The sequence below is a fragment of the Castor canadensis genome, chromosome 9 (assembly GCF_047511655.1).
Source record: "Castor canadensis chromosome 9, mCasCan1.hap1v2, whole genome shotgun sequence".
Lineage (NCBI taxonomy): Eukaryota > Metazoa > Chordata > Mammalia > Rodentia > Castoridae > Castor > Castor canadensis.
The window spans coordinates 22,101,569-22,129,164 of record NC_133394.1 but is presented as its reverse complement, the minus strand read 5'-3'; the positions used below and the strand labels follow the sequence as shown (position 1 = coordinate 22,129,164).

The window sequence follows — 27,596 nt, the reverse complement described above, 5'->3', positions numbered from 1 at the left end:
TCTAGCCCTATAGTACATAGATCCCTTTAAATTACTATTATTTTTTTAAGGTAGTAGGGTTTGAACTTTGGGTTGTTTGTTTGGCAGGTTTTCTACCACTTGAGCCACACCTACAGTATGCATCACAGTTTTCTGTTTTTTTTGTGGTACTGGGGCTTCAACTCAGGTCTTCACACTAGCTAGGCAGGCACTGTACCAGTTATGCCACTCCACCAATTCTCAAATTATTTGAAAAGCACTACTCATAGAGTACTAAAAGGGATCATACTCATCTATGTTAACAGGGCGTGACAGCAACAAATTATCCATGTACAGAGTTCCTTGGCTTTATAAATTTTGACAGATCAAAGTCTGTTTTAATAGCAAATAGCCAGATGTGGTGGTGCATGTCTATAATTTCAGCACTCAGGGAGCAGAAGCAAGAGGATCACGAATCCAAGCCAGCTTGGGCTACACATCAAAACCCTGTCTCAAAAAAAATGTGCACTAGCAAATAAATTTTAACAAAAATTATTACATTAAACTGTTGAGAAATATTATAAAGAACAAGTCATCTTGGGTTACTATGTTTATGAGATAGCAGCAGGTAAGCAGAATATTCCAAGCAGAGTGGCAGCACTAGGAAATGCCAAGAAATACCAACAAACATGACAAGTTCAGATGACCAAAGCAGGAAGCATACATCCATAGTTAGGAAAGATCGTCCAAACAATAGAACATTCTCAGCAGGAGAACACAGAGTTCTGATTATGCTACAATAGCAAGCCATTGCAGACACCCAGCAAGAACATAACAATGAAATAACATAGTTGAACATATTTGGACTAATACATTACATGTTTGCATTACTATGTATTGAGTTATTTTGAATGTAACCTGAAAATACTAAGCAACAGGATCAGAAAATAGACATAAACATATTTTGCCTGTTTGAAATTCTGTCTAGCACCTGGATGGGGGAAAGAAAAGCACAATGATATATATGCTTTTGACTGGTAATGGTTGATTTATAATAAACTCAAAGATCTCAAATCTATCTTGTAAACAAGATCTTTTTAACCTAAAATGATTCAAGTCCCAAGTTCAGACAACACTAGAATAGGCCTGGTGTACAAGCACGTTAAGACTAGTAAAGCCAAAACTCTCTGAAAAGGAGGTAAGGCATGGATGAAAAGCCTATCATATAATATTTTAATTTTTAGAAAATAATTTACTAATAAAATTGCATGAGTCCACGGTTTAACATCAGACAAAGGCTAAGGTTTTTTTGCTGTTGTTTGGCAGTAATGGGAGTTGAACTCAGGGCTTTGTACTTGCTAGACAGGCTCGATACCATTTGGGCCACAATGTTAGCTGTTCTTGTGTCGGCTATTTTTGAAACAGCTGTTTTACTTTAGGCCGGGACCAGTGTTCCTCCTATTTGTACCTCCCACAGCTTGGATAATAGGCTTGTGTCACTGTGTTCAGAAAGGCTAATGTTTAATTAGAACTGCATGGTAAAGTTACAAAGACTAACAGTTAAGAGCACAGCTAAGCGGGATCCTGGGCACATTAAACCTACTGACACCTGTTTCTTCATTTGTTTAAAAAGCAAAAAAATGGAGTGGGTCAAAAGGTAGAGCACCTGTCTTCAATGTGTGAGGCCCTGAGTTCAAACCCCAGAACCACCAAAAAAAAAAAAAAAGTTAATATCAAAATAACATCTACCTCAATTAATTTTAAGAACATATATCATGTAAAGGCATTTAGGAGAATATCTAATACACAGGAAGGCTCAGAGAAATGTAACTCTTATTATTAATATTAATTATTACAGATGACTGGGAGCTTTATGAATATAAAATATAAATTAAGTAAAGAATTTTAACTCATTTAATACTTAAAGTCACTCAGAGATAAACACTGCTATCATTCCCATTTTACACATGAGGAAGCTGAAGTGCAGAGAAGGAGCTTTTCTAAGAAAGCAGCTAACCCCTGAAGTATGCTTCCTGCTTTTCTCATCTGAACTTGTCATGCCTTTACTAGTGCTGAAATGTGAATGCAGGAATGCTCGGCAACTTTTCTCGGTTGCCTATTCACTACACTAATTGTAAATTACTGAATTTTCTTTTGCTGAAATTCTTCCTAAAATGCAGTATTAGGTCAGGTTATCTAATCATATATTCTCATAACACCCTGAAGTATTTCAGAACATTTATCAGAACTGTTAGCTGAACAGAAAGTCTCCCTCAAAAGAATGAACGCTCTACAAGGCAGTAATTGTATCTGATTCACTACAGTGACCAAATCATACTGAAAGGTGGACTACAGGAGGCCCATGTATTCCCAAAGGGTGTCAATTAACCTAGGGGAAAAATGTCCCTTCTCCTTTCCAAGAAACATTTGTTCATACCAGGGAGACACTTCTTCTTTGACATCATTCACACCAAAATCTCCATCCTTGGGCAATAAAAAAAGCTATAAAACCCAATTTCTACCCTGACCCAGGGGACCACCAGTTTCTGGGTCCTGCTGCATGACCCCATTCAGCCTTTCCTTTCTTGTCTCTGCAAATGAATTTTTTCTGATCTTTGCTGCTCGAGTCCGCCTTTGTTTACCATCTAAGAGCAGACCAAGGACCCTCATTACCCGAAAGTTCCTGCCTATCATCTGCGTATCAATACTGCTCACAAGTTTTGCTGAACAAACATATTTTAACAAGGACTTACCACTTGGCCAGTTAAACTGAAAATAAGAATGGAAAACCTGAAGGAATGAATAATAGTAAAAGAGGTATTCATATGAAAAGAGCAAGGATGCTCAAATCAAACTTTCTTAGATCAGAGTTTGCAAGAGGCAAATTCTTCAGAGGGCTTCAAAGTGGCAAGAGAATTGGTATTAGGGAAGAACATTCTGAGTTACAACAGGATACTAAAAACTCTCTTTCCCGCACACATTTCTTTAGCAGATCCAAACTGATTTAAAATAAATGTTAAGTACTGGAGGTGTGGCTCAAGTGGTAGGGCACCTGCATTGCAAGTGCAAACTCCTGAGTTCAAACCCCAGTACTGCTAAAAAAACAAAAACCGGATAAATGCTACAAATTAAATTTTTCTTTTTGGCTGGGTGTGGTGACTCAAATCTGTAATTCTAGCTACTTGGGAGACAATGATCAGGAGGATTTCAGTTTGAGGCCAGCCCAGGCAAAAACCCTTTTAAGAGCCCATCTCAACCAATAAAAGAAGGGTGTAGTGGCTTGTGCCTGTCTGGTCCAGGACAAGCTGGGCATAAATGTGAGACCCTACTGAAAAACACCTAAAGGAAAAGGGCTGGGAGCATGCTCAACTGGTAGAACATTTGCCCAGCAAGCACAAGGCCCTGAGTACAAAGGCTCAGTACCACCAAAAACTTTAAACTGAAGGATGTTGAGTTTTACAATCTAAAGGGTTATGTGGTTCTGGGTAACAGCAATGCAAGCTTCCTCACTAAAACTCTCCCCATTAGACTTACTTCCATTTCCTGGAGCTTCAAAGTTGAACATTAAAGTCTCTCTCACATATGCTAGGTCTTTTGACATTTGAAGAGAGTAATCACATTCCCTCTGAAAAAATATCACTATTTACACACTGAACAGCCCCAAATATTTCAGTTGTTCACTGCCATACTTGATATTATAGTCTTCAGGCCCTTCCTAGTTGTCAAGATTTATCGAAACTGTGGTACCCAAAAGCAAACATTCCAGACCTACTTCCAGCGGAATAAAATTGTCTGGACAGTATGTAATGTTCCTATTTTGCCTTGAATTGTATTAATTTGAGACTGTAGAACAGAATGGCTCTTGTTCTGTTTTTGATAAAACAGTACAGGTTCTAACTTATGGCTTTCATTCTTTTCTAGTTGACTTAATAATAAAACCATACATACTGGGAAATGTTCATAATACAGATGCACAGCTTACATAATCTAAAAAAAATAAAAACATGTACTTGCCTACTGACATTATAAATAGAAAATTATCAATGTCTTTAAGTCTCTTTTGCATCCTTTTAAATTCTCCCTCTAACCCTAAATTAGTAATTATGATCCTAACTTTTAAATGTTAATTATACCTTTGCTTTTTGAAATTTTTTTTTTACCATATATTCATATATCCTTTTTTACCATATATTCATATATCCTTAAGCAATATATTGTTATGTCTTGTTATGCTTGGCTTTATTTTTTACTAATCATAATTTCCCATTTCTGGAATTTCTTTAGTTTAAAAACTACATTCTTTTCTAATTTTACCTATTTTTAATAAGACACATAAAATCTTTTATGGAATGAGGCAGAGACAGAAGCAAATAACCCATGCATTCCCAGTGGAAAGGACAGAGAAAAGACAAGGAGCAGGTCAGTGTCTGCCCAGGTCACAGCACTGCATTAGTGAGACAGTGTCCTCTTCCCATCAGCAACAAGACTAAGGAGAAAGTCAACATCTTTCTATCTTTTCCTCAGACAGATTTCATAATAGGGCTTTTAAGTTTATGCAAATACCCTGAACTGAAATAACATAGTTTCAGAGCATCCCTGGATAAACAAATACATATAATTAAGTGAGGAAACCAACTGCATTTGGATTATTTCATTTCACTGCATTCATTTCTCAGATCATAAATACATTTATTTCAGAGTTAACTACAGAAATTTTTGTTTCAAAAACTCACAACAGAATTTCAAATAGAAAGAAATGAAAATAAAAGTCATTATTATATAGCCAGGTATAGTGGTACATGTTTATAATCCCCAGCACTTCGGAGGCTGAGGTAGAAGGATCACGTGTTCAAGTCCTGCCCAGGCTACAGAGTGACTTTGAGGCCAGCCTGGGTTACATAGAGAGAACCTACCTCAAAAGAAAACAGCAACAAAATAATTATTACATGAAATGTCAGATAAATTCTTTAGACAATGAAATAATTCCCCAAATGAAATAAAAGAATACTTGACATCTCTATGCTACTTTCTGAGGCCTCAAAAGATTGGTGAAAAGGCTGGCAATCCTTCTCCCAAAACCATGTTAGCTAGTGTAACCCCTTGCTTATAGCATAAGCCATAAGAAAAAAAACTGAATAAGAAAGAAAAGAAAAATGAAAAGACTTTGGAAAGCCCAGAAGTGAGTTTTTCTGTGTTGGCACACAAATGAGAAGAGTCACACAGATACCTATCTACATTTCAATACAAGAACTTCAAAATCTGAAGTCTACAGAGAAAATCAAGAAATAAAGGAGGTAAATCTCATCATAATGTAAGTCTGCCTCAGAATTAAAAAGACTACATAGAATAATTGTATTTTTTTTTTTTTTTGGATGGTACTGGGGTTTGAACTCAGGGCCTCATACGTGCTAGGCAGGTGCTCTTCCGCGTGAGCCACTCTACCAGTCCAAGCTCTGGTTATTTTTGAGATAGGGTTTGGCTTTTGCATATGCCGCTGGGCTGCAATCTTCCTACTTCTATGTTTCCCACCATACCTGGGATGATGGGTGTACATCACCATGCCCACCTTTTTTTCCACCAAGATGGGGGTCTCACAAATTTTTTTTTTGTCAAGGCTGGCCTGGAACCACAATCCTCCAGATCGCAGCCTCTCAAGTAGCTAGGATTATAGGCTTGGGCTGCTGGCACCCAGCTGCGTAACTGTATTTTTACTTAAGATTCCTCCCTTTTGGGCTGGAGGTGTGGCTCAAGCCACAGAGCAGCTGCTTTCCAAGCATGAAGCATTGAGTTCAAACTCCAGTCCCCCCGCCAAAAGATTCCTCTCTTTCCCTCTAATTCTTTCAAGAGTATTATTATTAGTACGTATTAATTATATGAAGTAATTCCCTCTAATTTTCTGTTTTTAAGGTTTACAATGGGATGTTTATGTGCGGTTTTTGCATATAATAGTTGTAGGAGGAGATACATTATGATATTTATGTATGTGCTTACAGTATATCTTAACGAGATCACCACCCCCATCATTTCCTTCATCTCCCCTCCCCCCTTCTTACAACTGACAGGTTTCATTGTTTTATTTTGATACAAGAATATAAAACACATCCACCATATTTGCTCTCCTTCACTCTCTCTGTTAACCCTCTCCCCTCCCATTAATACCCACCCCTGGACAGGATCTGTCTTACCTTCCTGTCCTTCATTTTTTTAAATGAAATTGATTGTTCAACGGGGTTTTGTCTTGGTATTTCAGACACGTATATATGGTGCTTTAATCAGATTAACCCCCTCTACTACTTATCATTGCCCCGTTCCCCTATTTTTCAATAGTTTTTAGTGCATTATATTACACTATTTTCACACGCACATGCACTGCATTTCAGTATTATTCACTCTCATTCTCTTTTCCTCTCTGACCTCCTCAGTCTCCTCAGACAGACCCACTAACACATCATGTTCCCATTCTCTCTCTCTCTCTCTCTCTCTCTCTCTCTCTCTCTATATATATATATATATATGCATGTATGCATGTATAGATACATAATATATGAAAGATCATCCCTCTAATTCCTTGTTTTCTTTTTTTGTGGTATTAGAGTTTGAACTCAGGGCCTCACACTTACTAGGCAGGTGCTGTACCCCTTGAATCACTCTGCCAGCTTTATTTTGTGTTGGGTATTTTCAAGGTAGGGTCCAGCGAACTAGTTGCTGGGGCTGGCTTCAAACCACAATCCTCAGGAGCTCTGCCCCCTGAGCAGCTAGGATGCAGGCGTGAGTCACTGGCACCTGACCTTCAAAGGACTGGTTTTTTTTTTTTTTTTTTTTTTTTGCAGCACTGGGGCTTGAACTCAGGGCCTACACTTTGAAGCAACTGACATGGAATAATTTTAAAGTGATTAAAAGCCCAAAATAAGCCCACTGCACTAAAACCATTAATGCAAACACCCCTCCATTCTCTAGTCTGTTCACTAAGTTACATTGCTATAGCATAAGGAAATAGAAACAGAAGCATGACAGGTGAAGAAGACCAACTGTAGCTTCCAGTTTGAAAAAAAGTAAACAGAGGATTTTAAAAGTCAATATAATAATAAATTTCCTTTAAAAGCCAATTAATATATATATGTATATGTGTGTGTATATACATATATACATATGTATGTACAGGGGACACCATGTGGCAAGAGTTATGAACTGCTGCTCGCATCTAAGAATAGAACATGTGCAAAATTTATTGTAGCATGTGATGTGAGAGAAATTTTTTAAACCATTTTTTAAAAAGGTAAACTAAGTAACAAATTTGAATTTATTAATAGAGCAATAGCTAATGTTAAAATATATTCGGACAAGAATTTTAGGACTGTATCAACCAGAGATACTAAGAAATTGTAGGGTAAAGGCTCAAACATGACTACACTAATAAAGTGAATAAAATCATAGTGATCACTTTAACCAGCTAATAAATATAACCCTGGAACAACCACTGGCCACATATGTTTTCCTACACATCATTATTTTCCCAGCTCCTGTTACAAAAAAAAAGAAAAAAGTTTCCAAGCTTGTAATTAACTTGTTTTTACAAAATCTTGGTTTTGACTCTAGTTAGCCAAAAAGCAAGTATGTCATCATACAAATAAAACAGATAACTGAATCTTACATTTTTTTCATTCAGTTGTTCTGCTATAAAATACCTAAGTTTTGATTCTATAAAGAAAGGGATTTTTTTCTTTAATAACTGTAAATAAAATTGGTTTACTAACTGATGAAGGGCTAATTATTAGAAAAGAAGGTCTTGGTTTTAAATTATTTGAATTCAAGTATATATTTTGACACACATAAAATATTTTAAATATTATTTTTTGTCCTACACGAAGCCAGTATTACACTTATCCCAAAACCAGACAAAGACACCATCTTTAGTAGAGCTGGGCTGACAGCTTAAAAAACAAAAAATAAAGCTTTTTGAGGTAACAGTCTTTAGAGTTCACCAAATAATACCCTGATTATTTTACAAATGAAGGCATTCAAGTCCACAAGACTGATTCATTCTTTATTCCAAGGTCGTTTGTTGGTGCCTGAAACTACAGGATCCTTACACTTTTATTCTAATACTTATCATCCTATTAAGCTGCTTCTCTCATAGCATTAACTTATGGCCCACTAATATAAGTGTTAGTAAGATGAAAATTATGAATACTACTAGATGATCATTCAAAGAGTCTTACACAAAAAGAAAATTTCAAGAGACATACATAAATACATTTTCATTGGAATTGGTCCCTCTTAGAGGGTCAAAGACACATAGTTGAGTTAATGGAATTTTGGTCTTATCATTTGGTCATGTGAAAACAAATAAATGTGTAAAGTGTTGATGGTGATGCCTATTTCTCCTTAAACTAGGTAAATTTTAAAGCAAATTTAGCAAATTATTTTATTTTTTAAAATATCAGCTTCAGATAGTATCAAAATTAGATTTGCAATTAAAACTGGAAAAAGTATCTTTCTGAAAGTATTTTCTTCTATTTATAGTTTAAAATTCTACTATGATATAACCATTATTTTATATTTAGCTTAAATGCCTACTAAGTATTTCTTAAATTTAAAAAACTTGAGAAATTTTTTACTTCAAAGCAATTTATTGACAAGTTTTTAAAATCTAAAATTCGACTTTATTTTTACACTTCTGCCCATCAATCTGGAAATAATAGCTCATAAGAAAAAAGCATCATTTTTTACATTAAAAGTTCTAATAGCATACTTTTACCTTGTTGTATATTCCATAACTTTTTAAACAAAGTTATAAGTGATAGCAGAAATCAAGACCTAATTTAAATACCAAGGGAATAGTAAACATGACTATCTATAGATAGTCATATATGCATATAGCATATACGCTATACCATTCAATAACTAGAAAAGACCAAAGTCTGATGTCTGTCATTTCAAATCAAAAAAGTGATTATTTATCTTTAGCTCCCAAATGTACAGGAAAGCACACTCAGCATCTAAGAGACATCCCAAAAGATCTGGTCTTTAATTAAAACTTCACTAGTCATGGGCAGAACTACAGCACACCAATCATATGAAATTAAAACATTAGGAGGTCATGTAAGAAAAAACTGCCACTGGTATCAGCAAGCATTACACATAGAAGAAAAGATTTGCCTGGCCTACAATTACTTGTTAATTATTTAGTAAAGCCAATGTATAACACACATGAAGACTACTTCTCTTTCTACTAAATATTCTCTATGACTCTTTTCTGCAAAATTGTAGCTCCCTGGGCCTTTCCTTTATCTCCTGGATTGTTTATTTCACTCCTACAGGGGGAGGAATCTTCTGGGAAAGCAATGCCAACACTGAAAAGCTGAGCTTCGAAATAGTCAACCTTTTGGGAAAAGCAGTATTATTTATACTGAAAGTCTGACCCATTACTGAACAAATGCAAAACTATGAAACAGAAAAGACTGATTTAAAAAGAATACTGAATGATCTGAGACATCTCCGTCTACCAAATATTTAGTGTAGAATCTATTTGAGGCCCAAGTCTTCATTTCACCTATCAAATTCACCGATCTCTGAGGCTAGAAGATCATGAGCTCAAGGCTAGGTTGGGCTACATAGTGAGATCCTGTCTCAAAAATCAACCAAATAAATAAACTCACACTGAGTATCCTACTTATTAAAGTTCCTAAAAACAGCCAATGAATACATAACTTTATCCTGCTGCGTGGGTAATCAATTCCAGTGAGATAAGGGAGGCTATTCTCAGATATTATTTATTTTGAAGTAAAAGGAGGGTTCAATTTTGGCATTAACCCCAGCTTTCAACCTTCCTTCTATTAGGGGTATTTTGTTTAAAATAGAGCTCACTTACATGGAACAAGTTTCATAGATATGTTGATTTTAAGGTACTTTAAACCAAGAACTTTAAGGATTCTGGCAAGAGCATTAAATGGTCACCAAAGTAAACTATCTGCTTTCCAACACTCATTTAGGTGCCTGTCATCCCTAAAAATACTTTTTTTTCAAAATACTAATGACGGTCACTTAAATACATAAAGCCTAACTTTTTTTCCTCTCATTTTGTTTTCAAATTTGAAAAATGAGGATGGCAGTTTCAAAATTACATGGATATTAAAAGTACATCCTTAAAGGGATATGGAATAAAAAGTTAAATGATTACATCCCATACAACAGTCAAAGATCATCAAGATCAAGGTCTGGCTTGGGCTCAGTGGTAAGCACTTGCCTAGGACACTCAAAGCTCAAGGACCTGGGTTCCATCTCCAGTGTGTGTGTGCATGTGCCATCAAGGTAAATTTGGATAATAATACCTGAAAAGAGCACCAGACTAAAAGGATTCATATAAAAGTATCCAGGCAATTTTCCTTAATTACTATGTCCAAATAAAATGTTGTAAGAATAGTTGAATACATTACCTAAAAGATTAAGACTTCTCAAGTTCTTTAATAGAACCAAAACACGATTTAATATGAAAGGAACTATATTTAAGGGAATCTAAGAACCAGTAACAACCTGTTAATATTTCAGAAAAATTCAGTCTTTAAAACATTCAGCAGGATATGAGTAACACTCTTGGCCTCACGTGATCTCAATTCTGAACTATCCCAAGACTCTCTACAACCTTTACCTAAGGGAAGGTACATCTAAAAAAGCATCAACCCTTTAAAGATCTACAATTAGAGGCTCCAATATTATTAGAGAAAAATAAGCAAGGTATAACATTGCTATAACAATACTCAGTCTTCCTAACCAGCCGTGCAGCCACAGATAACCTGTCTGTCTATAGTTCCCAGCCCTACTTTAGTGACCCCTGATGATCATACATTGTTTTCTGATCAAGGTTTCCTAGATCATGATCTCTGGCTTTCCTGCTCCCTTGAGTTTTCTCTCTCTTCTAACTCCTCAGTTGCTTAAATACAAATATTTCCTGCCTGTAACTCAACAACGATCATTGATATTTCCACTCAAGCACAGTAAGAATTTTTGTGTTATTCAGGTGTATTTAACCTAAATAGGGTCTATGCTTTAATCTAAAATTTTGTTTATATTTAGATATTGCTTACATTTTTATTTGCTTTTCTTCTTGATGGTGACCAGACCAAGGAAATAAAATAAAATACAAATTGTTCAACTTTTCACTAAAAGCAGCTTTGACACAAGGTTGATAAAATTTCAAATAGATAACTAACAAAAATTTCATGCACTAAATTAATGTATTAAAGCTAATTTTATCCCCAATTAGCCAAAACCAAATTGGGAGTACTATTATCAGATCTTTTCTTAGGGAACTATAGATCAGTAATAGTTAACTATGGCCCTAGGACTCAAGTTACAAGTGTCCTAAAAAGGGAGTTAAAAGCAGATGAAAAACCCTTGGTTCCATATAAAACCTCTGATCTTCTTTATGGGATAACCAAATAGGCAAAATGTATCTACATAAAAATCTGCTATGAAATAGACTAAGATAATTATAAGAATCTTAGACATTGAAGTTTAATATGAAATAAAAAATGTTTTCACATTACTGTGGTAGATCAGACACAAGTATCCTGGGAAAACCTTGTTCAGCAACTAATTACCTATATCCCATTCCCAAAGAATATTTTGACCCGTTTTTGTCTAAGAACTCTAATTTGAATCATTTTCTATCTACCTAATTTTATCTTTAACTTAGACATACTACAGTAAAAGAAAAATGGAAGGCTTCTATCTTGTACATCAAAAGAACATTAACTTAGATCATTGTTACATTCCAAATTACCCCCACTATTAATTGAGGATGCTACTGAAAAAAATTCTTAGGACTCTGCTTTCATTTTTGAAATTCAGTTGAGATCTCCCAAATCAGAATTCCCTTAAAATATTCCTAACAGCAGGGAGTGGCTATGCTACATGCTATACAGTGCGTAAAGATTTTCCATCCCCCCATAGTGTTCTTCCTTTTTGACTATTTCTCTTGTAAAAATGATAATATCGATTTTAAAAAGATAAAAAGCTTCAGTAGTATACTTAAACCATATAAAACCAATTTTAAGCTAAGAGTTTGACAATTATAATCAACAAACAACTGCACTCTTCAGGTGACATTTCCCTTTTATTTTTGACTCTATTCTCAAGAAACCACTATTCTTCTGGTAAATATTATTTTGGCCAAGAGTAATCATTAACTAAAATGCACAGGTGCGTTAAAAAATGAGACAAATTGGTGTGTGTGGAGGGAAAGGCTAATATACTGGTTAAAAAAAAGGACAACACCAGAGTGGCAACTGTGAAACATTTAATTAGCATATCTTTCTTAATAATCCCTTCAGCATTTGACAAAACTTGTTTTTAAAAGCTTGAAATTAAAAAAGAATGGCCATGAACAAATCTTTGTGATGCTTTTTGTCTTTTATAAGTAATAATGACAAATTTCCAGATTGCTGAGCATAAGGCTGTGTCTATACCTAATCCATATGAAATACCTATGACTTAAGAACTCCCTACCTCTGCTCCCCAAAATGATCACTGTGTAGACTTCACCATAGGTGTAGGGACAGTCTCACAAATTGGTTTACACAATTTATACAGAAATTTTTATTAAATGAGGATTAGTCATTATAAAAATAAAGCAACAAAATAGGATCTAAACTCTACTAAATCAAAATAAAAAAGCTAAATGTAGAAGTATACAGTAGACAAGTTTCAACAAAGTTTGTCATGAATTCATAAAACTAGATAAAATTCATGTTGAATACTCACCATTAATGTTGAGTTCAAAATAAATGTATTTATAATCTATCATATTTCCTAATTTTACATTCTAGAATAAAAAATTTTCTTAAAACTTACCCAAATGCAGTAATGTAAATTGGGCGGCTAGTTCCTTGGCATCTTCTAACGTAGTACAGAGTTTGTCTGGCATGAAGTAACTCTGGGATCCATTTGCAATAGCAGGAATAACTATTTTATATACCAAAAGTACTTTCCCATCCTGACTGGTTGTTGAATATAAATAGTATTCTGGTGGAGCCCAATTATTTTTGTTGCAGTAGTAATCCAAATGCATTACTGCAGAATTAAAATGGTTGGATTTTAAAGAATACATACTAATTGGAGTAAGCTTTGTTCCAGGGAAAAAAGGATAAGTGCATCTTTCAATTTCAGGGGGGCTTGGGCTATGCTGGCCATTGAGACGAGTGGCAAGAGTTGGTGGCTTGCCTAGAGTTTTTGGGTGGCTCTCTTCTTTGTTAGCATACACAATCAGGTTTTCAGAATTGGGGCTAATCTGACCATTAAGATGCTGTCTCCAAGTGTTTTCCTTATTTACTGGTTTTGCCAGTGTTACCTCAATACTTGCTCCATCAATGCATTTTCCATTCATAACAGACATAGCAGCTACGGCATCTTCTCGGTTGAAAAAGTGAACAAAAGCATAATCTCTAAGTTTCTTTACTCGTTCAACTGCACCAGGCTTGAATTTATTGAATTCTGCTTTAATTGTTTCCTCGGTAGTAGAGATCATTAAATTTCTTACATAGAGAACTTTAACCCTCTGCATGGTTTCCTCATCAACTTCTTTCTCTGGATCAGCCCAATCTACCTGAATGGTATGGCCCCATAGCTGGAATGTTCCTGTAAGAAAAAATTTGAAAAAAATTAAAACACATAATAAAAGTTCAAAATGGTATTTAAAACTTTTAAGTAATATTTTATTTGCATAACATTCTTCAAAGCAGCAGAAACTCAAGCACATACCAAAACATTTGATTAAGCACTTGTTTCCAACTCACACGAATTTATGGTGGGATTTATTTTAAGAGTCAATATGAAAAATATGCTTTTCTTGTTTTGTTTTGTGGTATCAGGCTTTGAACTCAGGGCCTCACACTTGCTATACAGGTGCTCTACTACTTGAGCCATTCTACCACCCAACAAATATGCTCTGAAGTTAGATCATTATTAGAAAAAGTAAGCAATACCTTTTGGGTTCTCATTAAACAATAATTAACACCTCAACTAAAGTACATAATTTCGGTAATCGGTAAATTATCACAAATGACTCATTTTATAGAAACAATTTGTCTTTTGGAACCACTTATTTTACTTCCTCACTAAAATAATTCCTTATTCCTCTTTAAGTAGCATCATATATTTTATCAATAACGATCTATGATGTGTTATCATTTTTCCATATTTATAATGAGGTTAATAGGAAAAAATAGCCTTTAAAAAGAATTAGGTTACCTGGAATTAGTTTTCTCCTAGCCATAGCTGCAGCTCTGTGAGATTCGTATTCAACAAATGCAAAACCACGATTTTTGGTCTTATCAGTTGCACTTGGATAAACAATTACATCTACAACTCCTTCTGTAACTTTCTTCATTTCATCCAAAATTTCTTCTTTCTTCTTTTCCTTGGGAATAGCTCCAATAAATAATCTGCAGTTATCCAAGCTTACACACACACCAATGAACTTCCCTGGTCGAATCTCATAATTATTAAGAATTCTGATGGCTAACTGAGCTTCTTCTTTTGTAGTGTACATCACAAAAGCATAACCTCGATTTTCACCACTAAATTCCATCATAAGTCGAAACTCATATATCTTCCCAGCTCTTTCAAATACAGGAACTAACTCATCTTCATACATATCACGAGGTATTTTTCCTACAAAAACTTCACAGCCTCTAGGTGGAGGTGGACCTTCCCAACCTGAAAGACAAAAATAAATAAAAAATAAATTCTAAAAAGATATATTCAATATTGAATCATTTACTCATTTAGCAAATTTGTTATGAGCTTCATATATGACATGTAATATTCCAGGTGTGAGGGTATAACAGTTAACAAAATAAAGCTTATTTCAACAAAGAAGGGAGACAGTGAGTGGTAAGTGCTATGAAGAAATATTAAGCCACAAAAGCAGTGCTATCTCCAGCAAAGTGATCACATAAATCTCTGAGCACAGAGACTTGAATGAAATGAAGGAATGAACTACGAGGATTATCTATGAGAAGGGCATTCAGAAAGAAGAAAAACCATGAGTTTTTAAGTAAGAACAAAACAGAGTAAAGAGCCTGTATGGCTAAAGTATACCTGAGAGTGGAGCAAAATAGTAAGCTGATGCAGCCATTGAGGTAACTAGAAGCCAGAATTTTATGTGTAATACAGTTAACTGGGTTTTGAGGAAAGCAGTCACACTGGCTATTGGCAGAAGGTGAAACACAGTATCTGGTTTTCTCATATAAAGATCACTTCTCTACTCATGCTCTTTCAAATCTCTCCCCCAATGACCTCTCTTTTAATCACAAGAGAACACTTTTTCTCACTGCTCTTCTCCTGACTTCTTTTTCAATCCAACAGTTTCTTTCTTAGCTGCTTCTTAAAGCAAGAGCAAGGTTGCAAAGTGTATGGCTACGATATACATCACTTTCATAATCTCTTTCCCTCCAAAATGATTTCTGAGGTGTCAAAGCAGTTACAGGGAGAGAGCTACTGGTAGGGACACTAGCGGGCATATATACCTCATCTAAATGATTACATTAAATATTTAACTTAAAAGAATATAAACAGGGCTGGCAGAGTGACTCAAGTGGTAAACACCTGCCCAGGAAGTGTGAAGTCCTGAGTTCAAATCCCAATACAACCTCCCCAAAAGAATATAAACAAATCCATACCTGGAGGAGGGCCACCAAATTTCCTTTGCCCATTTTCTTGAACCATGTTGTAACCAGTCTTCTCCATCAAAGCAAGTAATGCTGCTTCGTTCTGAGTACCAGTTCGAACTTTATTGCATCCATTTGTTCCATCTATGTTTTCTTCATTCATGGCTGCAGTTCCTAAAACAAAGTTAATAGTGTAAGTGCATGTTTTTATAGCACCAGGAATCTATGGAGCAGAAAAACAAGGACAGTTGTGGCTGCCCCATTTGATATTACTCTTCACTGTTCCCTTCAGATTGGGCTCAAAGCTCTTTCCTACAGTGAAACTGCTTTTAATGTCACTGGATCATAAGCAATCCCTTTAGAAGGCCTAATCTATAAGAAAGGAAAGCAAAATTGAAAAGAGAAAGGAACAAAGACAAGAACAGGAAAACAGGAGAGTTAGAGAAAAAAAGAAAGCAAAAAGAGTAACAAAATACAATACCATCAATGACTATGTGATCACTGACCATCTACATGGCCCACTGTTTAAGATTTAAATGATTTTATTATACAAGTCAACTGAATCTTTTATGTGAATCATGTTTCTAAGATACATGTACCTAATGCCAATATTGTTCATCTTATCAGCAATCTTGAAGAGCTCCACCAGTTTCCAGAAATTGAACAGATTCCTGGAATAAATTTTAAAAACTTCAAGTCAGTCCCTATTCCTATCTACAGGAAGAAGTTGCCAGAGAGAGAAACACAGAAACAGAAACAGGAACTACTATGATTCTGAACCAGCAGCTTAAGAAACTCCTATCAATGTATGGACAGGAGCTAAGACAAAAGAGCTCTTCACCATGATATATACAAACGTATTTTATTTTTTAAAATGAACTCAATTACCATATTCTTAAGGGTTTTTTTCCTGCTACTTAATGTTATATCGCTCTCATTTAGTGTTACCATGAATAAATATGAAAATTAAAATTCATAGTATGAAGAATACACTGTGAAAACTATTTTGGCTTCCAATGGAAACTTCCAGATTATAGTTGGAAACAAAGTCATTGTGGCACATTTCTAAAAGCATGTAATTTTTGAGCCACAGCACCTCAATTTCAGCCTTCCCAGCTATGCAATCTTAGACAACTTAATTTCTTCTCACTTAGCGCCAATACAAATTATCACATAGTTGCTTTTAAGATTGAGTAAGACAATGTATGAAAAGGCTTGTGGAAAAATTCCATAAGGATCAAATAAAGGGTTTGATAAATATTAGACCAACACTGCATCTTAATTTTTTATGCACCCACACTATTGACAAAGGCAGCCCTTTATTTCAGATACCTCTTTCATTTCTGAAAGGTGGAGTCTGAGTGTGGTGTGTACATACATACCGAGGGAAGGCTATCAGCATCCTACATTGTGTTCTATAGTGAGCGTGTACAGAGTAAGGGAAACTCACTGCAGCTATCCATTAGTACATAGTAGAGCACAGTGGCTCTGGAGCCAGACCACCTGAATTCATAACCTTTCTTTTCACTAACTAGCTATACAACAGTTCCACTGGACCTCAACATCTTCATCTGCAATATGCAAATAATAACACTGTCTACTTTCACAAAGATTTTATAGGAGTCATATTTTGGCCTTAAGCAATTAAAACAATTACTCAGAAATAGTAATTTTGTGCATACGTTAGGACCTTTCAAACCATTAGACATCTGTAAATACCGATAGATAGAATGCAGTGGTTCTACTCATTTGCACACTAACTAGATTTAAAACAAAACTGTGATGCCAGATAAAACAGGCTGGCAACAGTGATCATGAGGTTCAGTGTGGTTTAGGTTTATTGTAAATGTCAGGACATTTCTACACATTATATCATCTCTACAACTTGTCGAAGCAAGTATTAACCTTGCTATTTTCACTTAACAGATTAAGAAGTATTCTTAGAGAAACTATAATACTCAAGAATGACAAACAGAAAGTAGCACAGACAGAATTCAAAACCAGGTCTGCTTGATCTGAAACACCCCCTCTTGCCAAGAAAACTATTTTGAGATACCTTCTGTCTCTGTTTACTTGTGTATTACAAGTAGACGATAATAGTTTCTACCACAGAGGATTCAGAATAAGGGTCTTAAAACAGCCCTTTGTATATAAGCACTATAAATGTATTTACTATTATTAATATGTAATAAAACAGTAAGAAAAACACAAACTACAGGCCAGGGACTTTAAACTCAAATTTATTCATTTGTTCTAAGTATTTATTAAGTACCAACTGTGCTCCTGGCACTATTTATTATCTCTGGGATATACCAGTATATGAAGGACAAAATTCCTCCTTTGCATAGCTTATATTCTAGTGGGAAAAAGAAATGATAAATACTAATAATATAATACATAAGAAAATAAAAATACTAAGGAGGAAAATGATCAGGGATAGAACACATGGAACAGTAGGATGTTGGCAGAAGATAGGGTAGGATTTAAAACAAGGTAGCCAGTTTGGGCCCCACTGAGAAGGGAACCTTTGATCTGAAATTTAAAGAACTCACCCATGTAGCTATCTGAGAAGAACATGTCACACAAAAAGAAGAATCAGGAGATAGAATCAGTGAGGTAACAAGCTGCCTTACTATGTATACCTTATAAGGTGGATAATGTAGGAACTTTAACTTTTATTTTGAGTTAAGTGAGAAGCCACTGCAGAGTCTGAGCATAGGAGTAATGTGATCTTTTAAGATGGGAAGTCTTAAAAGGATTATCTAGCTGTGCTGAAAAGTCAATAGAAGGGCAAAAGTAGAAAAAGGGAGACTAGTTAGAAGACTACTACTAAAACACAGGTAGAAATGATGATGGAATGCACCAGAGAAGCTGAGGGAAAAGAGATAGAGGTCTGCTTTATTTTGAAGGTACATCCACTAGATTTTTCTGACATAAAGGGATACAGATTGTGAAATAAACAGAAGTGAAGGATGACACCAAAGTTATGGCTTGAGCAACAAGAGAGATAAGGAAGGTTGAAGAGAGCAGAGACAGGAGTTCAGTTTTACACGTTAAGGTTGAATACCTACTAAACAACCAACTCAAATGCCTACAAGGCCTGGCAAAAAATGTTAAGTGTAGCAGACAAGTACAAGACCATAGAAGTGGTATGGATTGTGTTTAATTCGAAATTCTATGTACTCAACTCCAGCAAAGTGTTATCATTAAGAAAATTTAACTTTTCTAAATATGGCACATTTACCAATTTGTTAAGAGAAGCCAGAAATCTAGAGATTTTTCTATGAAATCTCTCAATATTTAAAAACTGGAAATAAATTCAACTGTAAAAAAATTAACAAAACTCTATAGACCAAACAAAATGCCTGCAGACCGCCTAAAGGTTGCATGAGCATGAAGACTACTTCTGAACACTTTCTCTGGTACCACCATACTACTTAGCACTCAGTAGGAACTCAATAAATTTGTTGGATAAGAGAGCCCAACAGAAAATCCAGGAAAAAATGCACAAGTCTTCACATGCTGTTGGCAGTTATGCATTAAACTGGAATCATCTCTTTATAGGGGGATATTTAGCAATATTAATTCAGATCTAAAATGTACATATATCTGGTAATTACTAAGAACTTATAGGTTGTAGGTATAGTTGCCCAAGTACACAAAGATATGCACAAGCAAAGAAACATATATAAAAGTAGTAACCTAGAAAATAACTAGTCCATCAACAGAGAAATGATCCAAAAATTTTATGTGGTTTAACTATGGAATGGGGTGTTGTGCAGCTGTTAAAGAATGTCATAAGGCTGGAGATGTAGCTCAGTGGTAGAATACTTCCTCGAATGTGTGAGGGCCTAAGTTAGATCCCCACCAGCAGCACGCATACACACACTCATACACACACATAAAATGCTTTTGAGATTGTGAAAAAGGAAAAAGAATTTCATAGGTTCATGTGATAACAGAAAATACTCAAGACGTAAGAAAGAACAATCTGGAGAACAGCACACTTACTATAATAATTACTGTGGTGGTGTTTTTTTTAAGATATGTATGTGCACAGTCATAGATGTACGTAACAAATGTAGAACAGTTTATAAGAAACTTTAAAAATAGCCATTACTGGTGAGCAGGAACGAGGAGTTCATGCATTTACTTCTCATTTTTCTGCAAATATCAATAGCATGTTTTATTTGTATTAAAAATAAAAGCTCTTTGTGGTTTTCCATTGTTATTTAAAGATAAAATCCAAACATTGTAGAAAGTCATAAAAGTCTATTTGTATTAAAAATAAAAAACCAGGGCTTCCCACTGTTAAAGATAAAATCCAAGCTACAGAAAGTCATAAAGATCTTTTCATATTCTGGCTCAGTCTACCTCTCCAACTTCATTTCTTATTATGTGACAACTATAATAAGTACCTATTTGTGAATTCTCAAATGTGTCATATTCTCATGCACCAGCTTTTTACACAGATTGTCTTCACAGTCCTTCCCTATTTTTTTGGTCTTTCTCAATCTTAATATTCTCTAGGAACCTCTCTTCAATTCTAAGTGAGATATTCCTTTGGCTCCACTACCCTCACAGAATTCCTCTTCCTCCATCTCTTATCTCCCCAACCCCCACAAGACTTTGAGAAGGGTCTGGTCGCCTCCTATTTCCCTAGCACACTGTAGCCTCCCTGACATGTGATGAATGTTCAATGAATGTGAAGGGATTTAACTGAAAATAATAAGCTTGGATTAAAGCGCTGCATTTCAGTCCTTGGTCAAGAGACCTTGGTCAAATCATTTTACCACCCTGACCTTTGCTTTCCTAATTGGCAAATTCTTATATCTGCTTCTGCATTTATTTACTTAGCACACTAAATGTCATGCATAATGACAGCCACTACCTATACATGATCTCATATGGTCCTTGCAGTAATCCTATGAATCATGTATCTCAATGCAGACTTTTTCTCCATAAATGTTTAATTCAGCAGACATCCATCTTATTCTTGATTTTTTACCAGGAGCTCACTATCCTCTAGCACAACTTAACTTTGGACAATTCTTGATCTAGGTTTTATTCTTCCATCCTCCTTCACAGAACTGCATGTAAAAGATGACTCTCCTCTGGGCTGAGCACTATCAGTTTCTTTAACCTAAAATGTGCTCAACTGGTATGGTATCCCTCAGAACATTGTTCAGGAGCTATGAACAGACAGGCTTCAAAGAGTGTGTTCCACATCTAGTCATATCTTTTAAAAAATCACTGTAACTTACTCTTGAAACTATTATAATGAACATCAGCATATTTTAAAGACATGAAAAGTATCTGCTAAAGCAAACTTTTCAGGCTTAATTCCCATGTTTATCAAGTTTATTTCAGCATGATCCCCTAACTTCTCCTGACATATCTATCAACTTTCTACAGAGCTGTTTGGAAAGTGTTTCTTACATACCATCCTTTCATGTTTTCTCATTATCCTTTTTTTCCTTTGAAAGTGTGGTAGCCAAAATTGAAAAGTATGCCATTGTAGAAAAAAATCATATTAGTGTCACACAGAGCTGCATGACCTTGTCAATTCAAATTAGGCACCCTGTCAACAAAATCTCCAAACCAGCCCTGGCCTATACTAAGTAACCAGATTTTATCTGCATTTTATCCCATTAGATTCAAACTGCCACTTCTTCCTACCTCTACTCTGATCCTTTTCCCACTTGTGTTCCTTTCATGAAATGGCCTTACTTCCCCACCTTTTCCAAAATATCACCTTTCATATTTGAAATTTTACTAAGAACTATCTATTCAGATACAATCAGAGAACATCTAAACTCCCACTAGTCTGATCAGTGACAAAACTGTGCAGTGCCTTAGTCAACATTCTGTCATCAACACTATTTGGGTGTCAGAATTCATTTTAAAATGTATTTACACTTGAAGAACAGGTATATGTGATATTCTGGGAAAATATCTTTCCTTTTTTTAAATAATGAAGCTACACTAATAAATACCCACTTCCAGAGAAGGTAAAAGCTGCTCACTTTCCCTCAATTCCTCCTCCCTTGCCTATTTATTTCAGTAAAACAGATACTACTTCATTTCTCTTTGCCATTTTCAGATTCTTGTAACTTACTGGCCGTGAACATTTGTTAAATGGCAGAAATAGGAAGTAGGAAAGAATCTGTATCAAGGAAAAAGTCTTAAGTCTGTATTGTCAGCTAACTGTAACTTTCACTATTTTTCAGGGGTAAATCTGATTTATGTGACATAAATTCAATAAATAATTACTGCATTATGACAAAAGTTATGTCTCTGATCATCAGTAACACTAGAGAGACAAACATTAACTAACCAATCAATTTCCAAGCCTTTTATCTTTAACAATACAAGGTTTCCCTTATAATTTCCTTAAAATTAAAAGCATTTTAAGAGCCAGGTATGGAGGCTCATTCCTATACTCCCAACACTTGGGAGGCTAAGGCAGGAGGATCTTGAGTTCAAAGCCAGCCTTGGCTACATAGTGAGTTCCAGGCCAGACTGGATTACATAGCAAGATCTTGTCTACAAAAAAACCAAAATAAATAAATAAAAAGCATTTTAAGTGATACAGGTTTAGTATCCCTTACGGAAAATGCCTGGTACCAAAAGTGTTTCTGATTTCAAGTACTTCTGGATTTTGGAATATCTGAGATGATAACACGATGCCTTGAGGACAGGCCCTAGATCTAAACACAAAACTCATGTTCTGTACACCTCACACACCTTGTCTGAAGGAAACTTCATACAATATTTTTATCGCACCTGTGTTTTGACCGCGACCCATTCCATAAGATCAGGTGTGGACTTTTCCACCTATGGCACAACAGTGGTCAAGAGGTTTTGGATTTCAGATTAGGGATATTCAAGTTGCGTAACTACCCAGCTCCACTTAAGAGTGGTTTACTCTACGTTCTGCCTTTATGCCATCATTGAAGACTCTGCGTAGTAAAATATTAGAACTGAAATTAGGCCACCTCCAATATTACATATGAGAGAACCAAAAGCTAAAAAGAAATTTGCATAAGATACAAAACTAGTAATTGAAAAGACCTGCAACTCAAACCCTAGTCTCATACTGCCACAGAAATTCATCAGCTCTGGCTCTCTTCCATAACTTAGGGACGTTCGTGTTCTCAACATCACACTAGACGTCATACTGGCTCATTACATGAACAACTGTGTTGAAACAATACGGTAACAGTAAAGTGTGAGATTTACGTTTTTTAAGAAAGCAATGACACATGTTTTACAGCATCACTATTCACAACAGCCAAACTATGGGATCAGACTAGGTGCCCATCAACTGATGAATGGATAAAGAAAATGTGGTATGACTGTTGGTAGGAATGTAAACTAGTACAACCACTCTGGAAAAAAATTTGGAGGCTACTTAAAAAGCTCAACATTGATCTACCATTTGATCCAGCAATACCACTCTTGGGGATATACCCAAAAGACTGTGACAGAGGTTACTCCAGAGGCACCTGCACACCCATGTTTATTGCGGCCCTATTCACAATAGCCAAGTTATGGAAACAGCCAAGATGCCCCACCACTGACGAATGGATTAAGAAAATGTGGTATCTATATACAATGAATTTTATGCAGCCATGAAGAAGAATGAAATGTTATCATTTGCTGGTAAATGGATGGAATTGGAGAACATCATTCTGAATGAGGTTAGTCTGGCCCAAAAGACCAAAAATCGTATGTTCTCTCTCATATGTGGACATTAGATCAAGGGCAAACACAACAAGGGGATTGGACTTTGAGCACATGATAAAGCGAGAGCGCACAAGGGAGGGGTGAGGATAGGTAAGACACCTAAAAAATTAGCTAGCATTTGTTGCCCTTAACGCAGAGAAACTAAAGCAGATATCTTAAAAGCAACTGAGGCCAATAGGAAAAGGGGACCAGGAACTAGAGAAAAGGTGAGATCAAAAAGAATTAACCTAAAAGGTAACACACACGCACAGGAAATTAATGTGAGTCAACTCCCTGTATAGCTATCCTTACCTCAACCAGGAACACTTGTTCCTTCCTATTATTGCTTATACTCTCTCTTCAACAAAATTAGAAATAAGGGCAAAAATAGCTTCTGCTGGGTATTGAGGGGGTGGGGGGGAAAGGGAGAGATGACCCAAGCCTTGTATGCACATATGAATAATAAAACAGTAAAAAAAATTGTATACTTAAAAAAATGTGGTATGTATACACAAGGGAGTATTAGCCATAAAGAAGAATGAAATTGGGCTGTACAGCGGCTCAAGTGGTAAAAGCACCTGCCTAGCAAGCGTGAGGCCGAGTTCAAACCCTAGTAACACCAAAAAAAAAAAAAAGAATGAAATTATGTTTTTCTCAGGAAAATGAACTGGAGAGCATCATGTTAAATGAAATAAACCAGACTGAGAAAGACAAACATGGCATGTTCTCTCTCATATGTGGAATCTAGACCTTAAAAAAATGAGCGACAGGAATGTAAAACGGGGACTGTTTGGAGGTAGGAACCCGCAGGAGGGGCGAGAGGGAAAGGAGAGGGTAAAGGTCGTTTATACACACGTATGAAAATAGAATAATGAAGCCTATTAAAAAAGGGAAGGAAGGGGGGATGAAAAAGAGTAATAGAGGAAAGAAAAGGTGAAAGTGAAAGTAATGGAAAAGTTGAGAGGAAAAGGATAAACAAAAAGAAAAGTAAGAATGGCAGATTAAAGTTATAGCATACCAAACTCTAGCTTTCACTGATAAATTTTTTTCCCCTAAACTTTGGATTTTCAGATTCCTCTCTACCTCAGTCTCAAAAGGAAAAAAAGTCCTACTAGGCTATGAAAAAGGCAACACAGCACACAGGAACGATGGCATAGACACTCCAGTAATAGTTTGAATAAATCTTTAGCTTTAACTGCTAGCAATAGCTTCATTAAAATATCTTAACAAAAATACAAATTTTCAGATTTAAGGGCTGGTGAGGTAGCTCAATGGTACAGCACCTGCCTAGCAAGGATGAGGTCCTGAGTTCAAACCCCAGTACTGGGGGGGAAAAAAAAAAGATTTGTACCACCTTTCAAAAATAGAGAACGCATTAATGAAAAATAACAGTTTTGGCAAAATACAAATGAAAAATAACCATTAATCTGAAGAAATTTCTTTCATCTGTATTCTAAATACTCAAATTAAAACTTTACTTTCCAAATTACTATAAAAACTTACAAGATTGTGAAGATGAACATTAAATTTTTCTATGGGATGTAACAATTAAATGTCATAACGAAAAAATTAAGATATCAAATATTGAAGGCACATTATATCTTTGTGTCATTCCTTCAATTACATGGATATTAAATTCCTGGTTTGCTAGTTCAGTTGTTATGGAGCCTGGCACACTGAGACCACAGATGCCAGGTGATTGGAGATTTTGAGCATCATCTATTTTAGGGCAACATGTTTGGATAAGAAGAATTAATCGAAAGTGTTGTGGATATGTACATTAAAAATTACTTCAAAAGAAAAGTAGATGGACCAGTTCAAGTCCATTTAAAATCATTTCTATTAAGGAGTGAGAGTATGCTTTATTGCAAGAAGTTTAAACATACAATGGAGTGAAGGTTTAGTACTAGGCATTTCATTTCACATACCTAGTGTTACTATACAGGACAGGCTTAAATTTACGATGACACTAAAATTGAAACTACTTAATAATTTTCTAACTAACAACAAATTTTAAAATATTGCTCTGAACATAGAAGTATGTATACTCTTTGAATTTAGGGCAAAGATAGTCACATATTGTTGTTCAAATTAAATATACTACTATATCTCAATAAAGTCTTCTATAATCTATTATTCTGAAATGTTATCAATTTGAACAGAGGGATCACATTTTCTTCCCTCATCAACTATCAGGTAGTAAAATAAAATGGGAAACAACACCCAGTATTAAAATGCAACCAATTATCTTCTTTCCATTCATAACCCTTTTAAACTGACGTTTCCTATCAACAAAAATTACACCACTAAACATAAAGCCCCCAAATTGTATATATTCTTGCTACTAATAATTCTTACCCGTGCTATATTCAGTAATGCGCGTTTGCATTTTAAGTATCTGACTGTATTATCATCTTTGACAATAATATCCAAGTCCAATATCCCCCCCAAAATAGTATTTAAAGCAGTGCCATAAGCACAAAAATAAGGCACTGTTAACATATAGTAATGCAGCACTAATAGTCATTTTTATGTCTTTTCATGGCACAGAGTTGCAAAGCACTGTTAAAACAGTATGTTTTAAGGGCAAACTCTGGAAAACGAGTCTATCAATTACAGCTCAAAAGAAAATTGAATTCTGAAAGGCTCCAAATCGAAGTTTGTCCAACTTCGCAGCTATACACTGTGGTGATTCTTGAAAATAAGTTTCTCACGATTTAAACAAGCAAATGTCTACAGACACGCGCATAAAGGGCTTTATGTTAGTCTACTTACGCGCGCGGCACAGCCTGAGTCCTGACGGTCACACACAGCGGGGCAAGTTTTAAGAGAAGCCAATATTTGGGTTAGTGGCGTGAAGGGCTAGCAAGAGTGAGGCCCTGAGTTCAAATCCCAGTGAGTGAGAGAGAGAGAGAGAGACCCCCCCTCTGTTGAGATTTCTGCTGCTGCCTCTATTAGGATGGCCGAACACTGCAAGGCTGGAGTGTGGACCACGAATTCAAAGGGAGTTTAAAGTTTGCAGAGGGAGCAAATGGGTGTCTAAGAGACCCGAGAGCCCCCGCGACGAAGCCCAAGACTGGGATCTCAGCCGGGGCTTCCCCACCGCAGATTCAGCACCCCGAACACCTCACCAGCCATCGAAACTCTGAGGCAGCAGGAAACAAAGACGGCCCCCGGGTCCCCGCGGCGCGGCTGCCGTCACGGTGGGAGGGGACAGTTACCTTTCCCGCACTCCTCCCCGCAGCCTCCCACTCTTCAAAACCCGACGCCCCCCAGAGGCCCCGGCGACCACCAGGGCGTCCCACGCAAAGGGAAGCGCCGACTCCGGGAATATCCCGACGTGACCGCGAGGTTGCCAGGCTCACCAGCAGTCTGGACGCCCCGCCCGGGTGGAGTGTCCCCAAAGCCTCCGGAAGGGACGCGCGGGCGCAACGGCCGGGCCGGACCGGACCGAACGGACCCTAGCGGCCGACGGACAAGGGGAGGGGTGTCGGGGAAGGAGCGCGGCGGGCAGCAGGTGGGAAGCGGCCGGAAGGCGGCGGGGGAGAGCGGAAATAAGGCGGAGAGAGGTCAGGGCGCTGCGGGCGGGCGGAAGGACAGCGGGGCCCCGACGGCAGACCGCGCGGCGCGAGGGCGGACGGACTGACGGGAGAGAGGGCGGGAAGAAACTGCGCTCGCACACCTCCCTCCCGGGGCTCAACGGGGCTGGGGAGAAAAGCAAGGCGAGCCCCGCAGACGGCCTAAAGTGCCCCCTGCCCAGTCTGCGTGAGCGTGACTGAGACGGACGGGAGGCCGCGGTCCCCAGCCGTTAGCAGCGGTTTGGCAGTGCCCCCGCTGACCCCATCTTCTCCTCACCCCGTCGGGTCTTCAAATCTTGGGCCTAAATCCCTGGGACCAACGACCACAAACCGCCGCCGCCGTTTGGGGGGGATCAGTCGGTCTGAGAAGGGGGCTGAAGGGGGAGGGGAGCCCACCGGGGGAGCTCGCGCTGGTCCACGCGCCTCGGCAGGCTCCCAGCGGGCGTCTCGCGCTGTGAGCCTAGACGGCCTCACGCGGTGTGGTGCCTTGACCAATCAGCAGCCAGCCCCTCCCTGGGAGGCGGGGCCAAGGATTAAATCTGAAGGAGGCTCTTGGGAGAAGAGTAAAAGGCTTGGAGTGACGGGCATTGTAGCCAATTGGGGCGAGAAGAGCGAATTTTAGGGTGTGAGTGAGCTTGAGTGATGACAAATGAAGGTCCCGCAT

General features: G+C 37.0%; 1 protein-coding gene across 3 annotated transcripts in view; it reads right to left on the bottom strand.

The window, feature by feature from the left end:
- The window catches only part of Rbm46 (RNA binding motif protein 46), a 42,838-nt gene extending 15,475 nt beyond the window's left edge, over nucleotides 1–27,363 (bottom strand). Inside the window, exons 1-4 of one of the 3 annotated variants that reach the window (XM_020174497.2) lie at nucleotides 27,210–27,363; nucleotides 15,639–15,800; nucleotides 14,206–14,673; nucleotides 12,811–13,593 (exon numbers count right to left, since the gene is read on the bottom strand). In XM_020174497.2, the coding sequence (XP_020030086.1) occupies nucleotides 12,811–13,593; nucleotides 14,206–14,673; nucleotides 15,639–15,789 (1,402 nt within the window). In that variant the 5' untranslated portion in view covers nucleotides 15,790–15,800; nucleotides 27,210–27,363. Of the gene's footprint in view, nucleotides 1–12,810; nucleotides 13,594–14,205; nucleotides 14,674–15,638; nucleotides 15,801–26,719; nucleotides 26,835–27,209 lie in introns of those variants that run through there. The other 2 variants (XM_074041340.1, XM_074041341.1) reach the window with 2 other exon arrangements.
- Between the last annotated feature and the right edge of the window lie 233 nt (nucleotides 27,364–27,596).